This window comes from Herpailurus yagouaroundi, unplaced genomic scaffold (assembly GCF_014898765.1).
Source record: "Herpailurus yagouaroundi ecotype Mexico unplaced genomic scaffold, PumYag 28, whole genome shotgun sequence".
NCBI classification, from domain to species: Eukaryota; Metazoa; Chordata; class Mammalia; order Carnivora; family Felidae; genus Herpailurus; species Herpailurus yagouaroundi.
Genome location: NW_024412376.1, coordinates 166,634,318 through 166,643,084, shown reverse-complemented (window position 1 = coordinate 166,643,084; position 8,767 = coordinate 166,634,318). Strand labels below are relative to the sequence as shown.

The following is an 8,767-nucleotide window of genomic DNA, read 5'->3' as shown; positions in this document are numbered from 1 at the left end:
GGGAGTGGAGGGGGGAGGAGAGGAGGAGGAGGGGAGGAGGGGGAGGGGAGGAGGGGGAGGGGAGGAGGGGGAAGGGAGCAGGGGAGGAGGGGGAGGGGAGGAGGGGAGGAGGGGGAGGGGAGGAGAGGGGCCGGCTGCCCACAGGTGAGCACAGGTGGAAGCACTTAACATCACGACATAAGTGCAGGTTCATGTTTATTCCAAGGACAGGATATTTTTTTTATGCTTGAAAATCAGTATAATTGACCACAGTAACAGAGTAAAGTAGAAAAATGATATATCCTCTCAACAGAAGTAGGGAAAGCATTTGGTAAAAGTCGGCATCCGTTCATGGGAAAAACAAAAACAAAGCAAAACAAAACTTAACAAAATAGGAATTTAAAGGGAACTTCCTTAATCTGATGAGGTGATAAAAAGTCCCCATAGCGGGCAGCTTACTTAAGCTTTCCCCTTGAGATCAAAGCAAGAGAAAGACGGATGCTGCTACCATTTCTGTTCAAATGTTTCTTGCCGGTCTGAGTTTACTAAGAGAGTAAAAACGTAAAAACAGTCGATAATTAACAACCACAAAGGAAGGACGAAAACGTTGTCCTCAGGGGCGGCTGGGTGGCTCGGTCAGCCAAGTGTCCGCCTCTCGATTTTGGCTCAGGTCATGATCTCACGATTTCCTGGGTTCGAGCCCCACATCGGGCTCTGCTGACGGTGTGGAGCCTGCTTGGGACTCTCTCTCTCTCTCCCTCTCTCTCTGCCCCCAGCCCCCGCTCATGCTGTCTCTGTTTCTCTCAAAATAAATAAACTTAAAGAAGTTTTTTTAGAGAAAATGTTCTCACATGGTATGGTATCATAGGAAATCTAAAAGAATCTAGAGGTTAATTATTAAAATTAATGAATACCCAGCAAGGTTGCCGGGTATAGTCAGTTTACAATAATCAGTTGTGGGTATGGTTAGAAAATAGCATATAAGATTCCGTGCAATTTTTCAAGTTTATTTACTTATTTTGGAGAGAGACGGAGCTGGCGTGAGTGGGGGAGGGGCAGAGAGAGGGGGAGAGAGAGAATCCCAAGCAGGGCCTGTGCTGTCAGCACAGAGCCTGACGAGGGGCTCAAACCCACGAAACTGAGATCAGGACCGGAGCCAGAACAGAGTTGGACGCTCACCCGACTGAGCCCCCAGGCGCCCCGTAGCAGCCTGGATATTCTTGAAGGAGAATAGGTAGGAGGAGGTCCGCCATTCGCCATCGAAATGTGTTATAGTGGAAGCAACTCCAAACAGGGTCCGTGTTGGCCCTCCTCCGTAGGAGGAGGGCGTGCACAGAGGTAGACCCCGTGCCCGTGGACGTGGGCTGTGTGCAGAGCAGGGCCGAGTGTGGTCTTTTCAGTGGTGCTGGAATAAGAGATCCACGCGGGAAAAAGAAAGAAAGAAAGAAGGTCCTCGTGCCCTACCAACACAGCTCAATCCAGCTATAACGCGGAGGGCAGCACAAGATCATTACCTGAGGGCGGTGCGGGCTCACGGCCTCATGGTGTTGGGGCGTGAGCCATAGAGGTCAAGGCTGATGCTGAGACCTGGAGAATGTCGGGGCCCTTCATGCGTGCAGGTACACCACTGCTAGATTAGGGGGGAGGGGGGCGGGGGGAGGCCCCACCAGAAGAGTGGGCAGGAGATTCAGGCGGGTGTTTTACCAGACGACGGCCTGATGGCACGTCACACGGGAGAAGGTTTCCAGCCCTGTTCATCATCAGGGAGGTACAGTTACGGCCGTGGTGAGGTCAACACCCCGGGAGGGCTGCAGTGAGGACTGACGTGTCAGCAGGAACCGGGCCGGGGCTGTGCAGGTGAGCCCTCGAGAGGAGGCTGGACAGGAGCAGGGGCGCGGGGAGGCAGGGGCGGGGGGGCCTGTCCTCCAAGCGGGGAGAGGAGCTACTGACAGATGGCGGGAAGGGGGCAAGGTCCGGGGGGGGGGGGGGGGGGCGGTCAGGGAATGAGTCAGGCTATAGGAATGTCAGAGGGGAGTCTTGTATGTTTTTGAAAAGGTGCCCATTTTAGTCTTGACCATGGCGGACGGTCACCGAGGAGGCAGTGGCCTGAGAGGCGGGTCAGGGAGAAAACAGCCAGCGCTGTTGGTCCAGTGTGGACAGCGGGGACGTCTCTGCCCTCTAGGTGTTTAGGTAGGTGTTTAGGTTTTTAGGATGTGGACCAACGGTGTTTGTGAGACAGTCCCAAGATGCAGAGGCCCTGAGCTGAGCACGCATAGGTTTAAAAGGGGAGCTGTGCCCCGAGACCGGCGTGGGAGCCCAGAGTCAGCTTCTGGGGGGTCCTTCGTCCAGCGTCACCATTGTAGGCTGTTGGCCACGGGGAACAAGAAACAATTTGCTGTCTGTATGTGGGGCCGGGCTGATCCACCACGGTCCTGCTCGCAGAGAGGGTTGAGCCGTGAGGGGTTGTGGGTGTGCTGGGTCTGCAGGAGCTCCTTCTGCGGCTGGGCGGGGGCTTCTCTCCTTAGCTGTCTGGACCGGTGACCAAGGAAGTCTTATATGGCACAGAATGTGCAAGGCTGCGTGTGTGACAGGGGGTGAGTGTGTGGGGTCCGCAGAGCGTGTGGGGAAGGTGCTCGTCCAGCACGGCGGTGACAGTTGTCGTGGTGGGGATTGGACATGGCCCGCAAGCCCCCAGGGCACAGGTCAGTGGAGAAAGGTGGCTCTGGGACCGTCGGTTCCTGTGATTTGGTGCAGGCATGGCAGGAAGGCTCCTGGACTGAGCTGCTTGGCCAGGGCCCAGGGAGGGGCTCGAGGGTCAGTAGGGTGAAGAAGAAGGACTTGGGGGCACCCGGTGTGAGGCATGTGGTACTGGGACATCTTGGAAGGAGGCATGGTGGCCGCGGCACATTGGTGGCAAGGTGATGGCAGTGGGGGAGCTGGAATAGGTTTGTGGGCCAGAGATGGGCCCCTCTCAGGAGGGAATGTTCACAGTCCCTCACCGTGTGGGGCCCGCACACGAAGGTCTCGAGACACGCACAGCTGCCTGGGGACAGAAGGGAGGGAGGGAGGGCCAGCCTGAGACTTGGGTGTTATTCTAAGTGTGGCGGAAGCTTCTGGCGAAACTCACAACAGGGAGCTGAGGGAGAGAGGGGCGTGGCGTGTGGCAGGGCAGGAGGGACGGGGCCCAGCCTTGCTCCAGCAGTCAGGAGCGCCAGGGGCTTCAGGAGGAAGGCCCTAAGTGTCTGAGTGACAGGAGAACACGGGGGGGGGGGGGCCCCCCCCCCCCGGCCCCCGCGGCCCCCGGCCGGAGCCCGGGGAGCTGGGGCACAGGAGAGGGGAGGGATCTGGGCCGGGCAGAAAGGCCGTGGTGAGGGCCAGAGTCGGCACCCCGTGGCCCTCAGGCCATAGGCTTGTCCTGCGAGTAAAGCTTTACTGGGGACAGTGGCAGAGTTGGGTGGTGCAGACAGTGACCCACAGACTGGATGTTTATCCTCGAGCAAGCTGGCTGCACCCTAGTGACAGCCACGGTGCCCAAGCTCGCTGTGGCCCCGGGAGGGGAGGGGACCTGGCTGCTGTCTAGACTGTGGGGTCCTTCAGTTCATGGCCTTTCTAGACGGGCCCCCTGCTGAGAGCCAGGCCCACCTGCCCTGCTGCCCCTGGGGCCTCTCTGGCTGGAGCCAGAGCCCCACGGGGAGCTCCCCGCCACTCCTTCTGGCTCTCACAACACCCCGGCCCCTCTGCACTCCCCCTGGGAGCACTGTGCTGGGGGGAAGGCGGCTGGCTGGCAGAGGGCCCAGCTGTGGTTAGCAGGGACTGGCAGTTCAGGGCCTGGACAGCAGGGGGCGCCGAGGCCATGCATTTTCCTCCCAACTTGTCCAGACTTCTCCGTGGGGGGTGGGGGGTGGGGGTGGGAGCGGCCCCTGCATCTGAGGCTGGGCTGCTGTCTGCGCTCATCTCCCTCTGCCGCGCTTGAACCTGTAGAGGAGTGCGTGTGTTCCCTCTGGGTCCAGCTGTGCCCGGGATGGGTGGAAGACCAGGGAAGGCATGACGGGTCCGGGGCATTTAGGAGACGATGCCCCTTGCCCTCCCGAGACTGGCTTGGGGCTGCGGCAGGAACCAGTGAGAGGCACCTGGGGAGGCGGCGGCCGCTGCAAGGGGATCCAGGATACGGGAGGAGCTCTTTGGTGGGCCCCTTCACCAGAATTTTCTAGGTGGCCGGGTCTAGAGAACGAGGCTCCTCTCTGCCTGGCTTGCCGGTGTTCCCCCCGGGGTGCCCGCTGGGTCCCCCCCCCCCCCCCCACCATCTGTGTGCTCTGGCCGGACCCTCCCCGGACATGCTCCCTGAGCTGCCCCGACCCAGCCCCCCACGGGACCTCTGCTGCCGTCCCCGAGTGCTTGCACTGCGTTCTCAGCTCAGGACAGACCCCTGGACTGGCTCGGGGCAGAGGGCACAAAGGCCCTCTAGGCTCCCTCCAGCCCGGTGACGCGCCTGTAGCTGCTTGCCACCTGCTTCCTGTTGTCTGGCTTCCTGGGCCAGAGCACCCCCCCCCCCACGGCCCCCAGCTCTCCCGCTGGGGTGGACTGGTGCCGGCAGCTCACGTGGCCGGGCAGGCCTGGGGTTGGGGGCCAAGGACGGCTCCGACCTCAGCTGGCCCTCTCCCCACTGCCTCTGGGCAGCTCCCTGTCCTGCCGAGCCCAAGCCCGTGCAGTGCCAGGCCACGCCGCCACTGCCACCCGGCGTTTCCCGTCGTGCCCAGACCCACACTTGGTCTTATTAGGGGCTAGTCCCCAGTTGGCTGTGAGTCAGCACGCTCGTCAGAATAGGGAGGATGCGATGGCGGGCGTGTTTGGTGCACTGCGGGAGCCCTTGGACACTTGGACAGCCAGGGAACCCCTCCTTTCCCCCGGAGGTGAGCCGGGCTCTGGGGGCCGAGGGCACCGTGTGGCACGGGCGGGGGTTGTCCCCAGACTGTTGCCCCCGCCCCCTCCCTCTCCTTGCCCTGCGGACGGCAGACAAGGGCAGGCTGACAGCAAATGGGGAGACACAGAAGGCCCCAAAGGGACACGAGAGAGCACGCGCCGTGTGGAGCCGGATGGCGGCGGGTGGCTGTGTGGGCCACACGCGACGGCCACATGCACGAGGTGGGGGTCAGCTTCCTCTGGTGGGGTATGGGCGCTTCCGTCTGAGGCGGTTAGAGTGAGAACAGGTCCGGCACCCGAGCGGTGGCGTGCACGACTCGGCACCCGGGTGCTGGGTTTCGGGATCTGCCGCGTGCCCTGGGGTGTGGCCTACCAGTCCCGCAGTCTGGCTCCGGTCTCCGGTGGTCACTGGTGGTCACTGGTGGTCGTCCCGGGTCTGGCAGGCCTTCCGGGCCAGGGTGCTGCTGGCCTGCACTCTGGCCTGGAGGCCACTGTCCTCTCCCCAAACCTACAAGTAGTTTAGGCCCCTGGGAGATCATTGAGGACAATAACCTGGTCACAGAGTCATCGGCTGTCCTGGCCACCTACGAAAACCTTCCAGTGTGTTTTCTCTGAAAGTGTGTGTGCATGTGTGCGTGTGTGCACATGTATGGGTGCACGTGTATGGGTGCGTGTGTGCATGCGTCTGTGTGTGCACATGTATGGGGTGTGAGTGTGCGTGTTGGAGGGTGACATCAGGGCATGCGTGTCCGGCTTGGGGGGGGGTGGCGTGTGGCCTGTACCCACTGGGCCGGGCCAGATCCTGTCTCAGCCTTGCCAGCCTGCGGTTTGTACCACACGGCGCTCTGGGTGCGGCTTCTTCTCTCTTCCTGGCCGCCAGGGGAAGGAGGTGGGCTTGCTGGCCTTGTCTGCCAGACTTGATTTATACCCAGGAAAGGCGACTCATCCGTGTGCCCGCGGGGCCTGTTTGCAGGCCGTGGCCCCCGCTTTCCCTCACACTGGCTGGCTGGCCTGCTTGGGAAAGACGATGAGTCCTGCTCCTATGGCCCGGAGAACAGGTGGAGTGAGCAGGCCGTGGCACTTGGACATGAGGCCCCTCCAGGCTTGGTGGGGCAACCGAGGGAGCCCAGGAAACCCTGGGTGGGGGGGGGGGGTTGGAGGGAGCTCTCTCGGCCGAGGCTCATCCCCCGCCCCGCCCCATGGAGCAGGGGGGAGGTGGGGCAGCCCGGGGCGCCCCTGCCCACCTCCTGGGGGCCCGGGCTGAAGGCTGCTGCTCCCATCCCCCCCTCTCACTGGGACCCCCTTCCCCGTAGTCCTGGGTGGTGCTGTCTCCCTCGCGGGCCCCGGCGGCTCCTGTGAGCCGGGCCAGGCGCTTCCTGCGCTCGGCGGTGGTGTGGACGGCCTTGGAGGCTTCTGTCCCTTCCTAGCCCTGTGCTGTCGGTCCATACTTTTATTGTGTGTGGATCTCTAGAGAAAAGCGGTCTGAAGAGGCTTGGGCTGATGCCCGTGGTCTGTAAGATTTTCACCTTTCGGGCAGGCCTTGTACAGTCGTGCGTGAAACACAGAGTCACGTGCTCCGTGTTATGGATTCTCTGTACTGAACGCTCACGCAGGGAATGCTCCCGTCTCTCCCACGGAAAAGCAAAAGTAAGGATGGGCTCTGCATGGTCAGTGTGGCCGGCTGATGGCCTGACCCCAAACCTGAGGGCCAGCATCCCAGCCTCTTGGCCCTTTGGGCATCGTGTTTGCTTCCTGAGGTCGGCTCCGATCTGACGGTCCAGGGTGAGCTGAGTGCTGGAGCCCGTGCACGTGAGACCCTACCTCCAGGGCTGTAGAGTTTTGGCAGCGAAGAAGCACTTTGTGGTGAGCACTTTACCGTGGAGTCTCCAGAACGTTGACGGGTAATTTTGCAGCGGTACCTAGGTTCTAGAACCCGTTTCTTATTTCTTTTCTGGCCCCTGTGCGTACGAGGACCTGCCGCGGTTCCCTCGCTTTGAGGTTGTGTCAGGCGTCTGAAGGCAGACGAGGCAGACACAGCACAGCGATAGATGCCTGAGATGGGTTTTAGGAACGCGGCCGATTCCTCAGGTTGGCACCACACAGACTCGTGCATATGGAGGCTTATAATAGAACCGTCAGCAACTGTAATTAAGGCTGTGAACTGCGCCACGCTGCTAAAAAAACAAATTCTCTGCAGCTGTTGGACTGACTGAGAATTACCCCTATCAGCTCAAGTTTGATTCTTCTGATTTGGTAGAGGAAATACTTTAAAAATGATCTCACAGCGTGACTTATGTAAACGGCCTTTTTTTTTTTTTTTTTTTTTTAATTTGAGACAATTGCGATGGAGTCTGGATCCCTGGCAAACCACAGCTTCCTGCAGTGTCCTGTTGCCATGGGTTACAAAGAGAGCCAAGTGGAACTTCATCTGAAATGTCTTTAAACTTCCCTGGCATGCACAGGCATGCTACTGTGTCAAATGGTATAGTTTAGATCTGCGTGCCTGGTGTGGGGCAGAAATCTTCTTGTCCGAAGATGAATTTGGGCAAAGCGTTGTCAAAGGAAACACACATTTTAAGCGATCAGCAGGTAAGTTTCTTGTCATTTGGCAGAATTTTTCTAAGACAACTTGGCATCTCAGTTATTGCTTTGTTTCCAGACTGTTCGGCAAATGGTCGATTTTCAGTGTAAACTTTGAAAGCTCTTCTCGTGCCTCCATCGTGGAGCTAAATGTGAGTCCTGTGGCCGGCGAATGCCCGGCTCTGGGACCACAGGACACCCGGAGCGAGGCTGGGCGGTGGGTCGGTCGCGGGGGGTCCAGCTCAGCCCCCGGGGCACCCCGGCTGCTCGCGCTGTAAGTCAGCCCCACAGAGAGCACCAGTGGTCTTGTCCTTCCCGGGGTAATTCTAACAGCTTTTAAAGAGGGTCGAGGGAGCTAATTTGGGGGAAGTGTTAAGTTTCAACCGGATTATCCAAATCTATCGTCTTCTTTAAATTACTGTTTTGTATCTGATATTTTAAAATGGAATGAACTGATTTTGCTTCCTACATGTACATAGGGAACTACTGGCGATCCTATTGAATGATTGATTATTATCTGAGCTTATAAAGTTGAACCTACTAGAAAACTTTTTCAAGAAAGGTTGGGGGAACCAGGCAAGAGGAAGGTTTGAGATTTAAAAAAAGAATAATTTTATTTTCCTCTTGTGGCTGTGCTGTGTTGATGTAAATGTCACTAATTGCAGGGTACCGGTTTTAAATTCGTTCTTTTCTGAGGGCTGTTTCATTTTGCAGTTTTCGTGATATCTAAGTAGAACCTCAGGGCGGCGGCTGCAGGCGAGCCGGTTCAGAGGTGACCGGTTTGGGGGTGAAATGGAGGGAAAGGGGGCTTCATCCTCCCTTTTAAATGGAAGATAGAAATAGGTCAGCTGGGTCGGTCAAGGAGGAACCTTACGCAGTCAGTGCACGTTTTCACCTATTTTAAAAACACGCAACGTGTAGTCTGAAAAGCCCAGGCACTACTAAAGCTCACCGGAGAGGGTGGGCGGGGGGGGGGGGGGGGGCTTTGATGTTTACGGGCGTGCCTGCCGCGTGGCCGCACCCCGCAGTCCTGGTGCAGAAACGCCGATGTGTTCCTAGGACCCTGTGCCTCGTCCTTGATGGAAAAGTGCATTTGGGTTATACCGTGTCCTTAATGGACCGATTAACCAGTTAGTTACTTGCACATACCCATGCACCACACTCTCATCTCAGTGATCTATAAAGGCAGGTTTTAGGAAATGTTGGTTTTTATGGCGGGTGAGAAAAAAGGTCTCTAAAAAGCTGCCTTTGTACTTGCCTGTATAAATGATTTGGATCCCTTTTGAAA

General features: G+C 58.3%; 1 protein-coding gene across 5 annotated transcripts in view; it reads left to right on the top strand.

Annotated features, from left to right (window-relative positions):
* The window catches only part of RGS12 (regulator of G protein signaling 12), a 122,979-nt gene that overhangs the window by 48,167 nt on the left and 66,045 nt on the right, over positions 1 to 8,767 (top strand). The window contains exon 1 of one of the 5 annotated variants that reach the window (XM_040489006.1): positions 7,268 to 7,488. The exons of the other annotated variants lie outside the window; for them this stretch is intronic. Within the exon in view, the coding sequence (XP_040344940.1) occupies positions 7,435 to 7,488 (54 nt within the window). The 5' untranslated portion in view covers positions 7,268 to 7,434. Of the gene's footprint in view, positions 1 to 7,267; positions 7,489 to 8,767 lie in introns of those variants that run through there. 5 annotated transcript variants of the gene reach the window in all.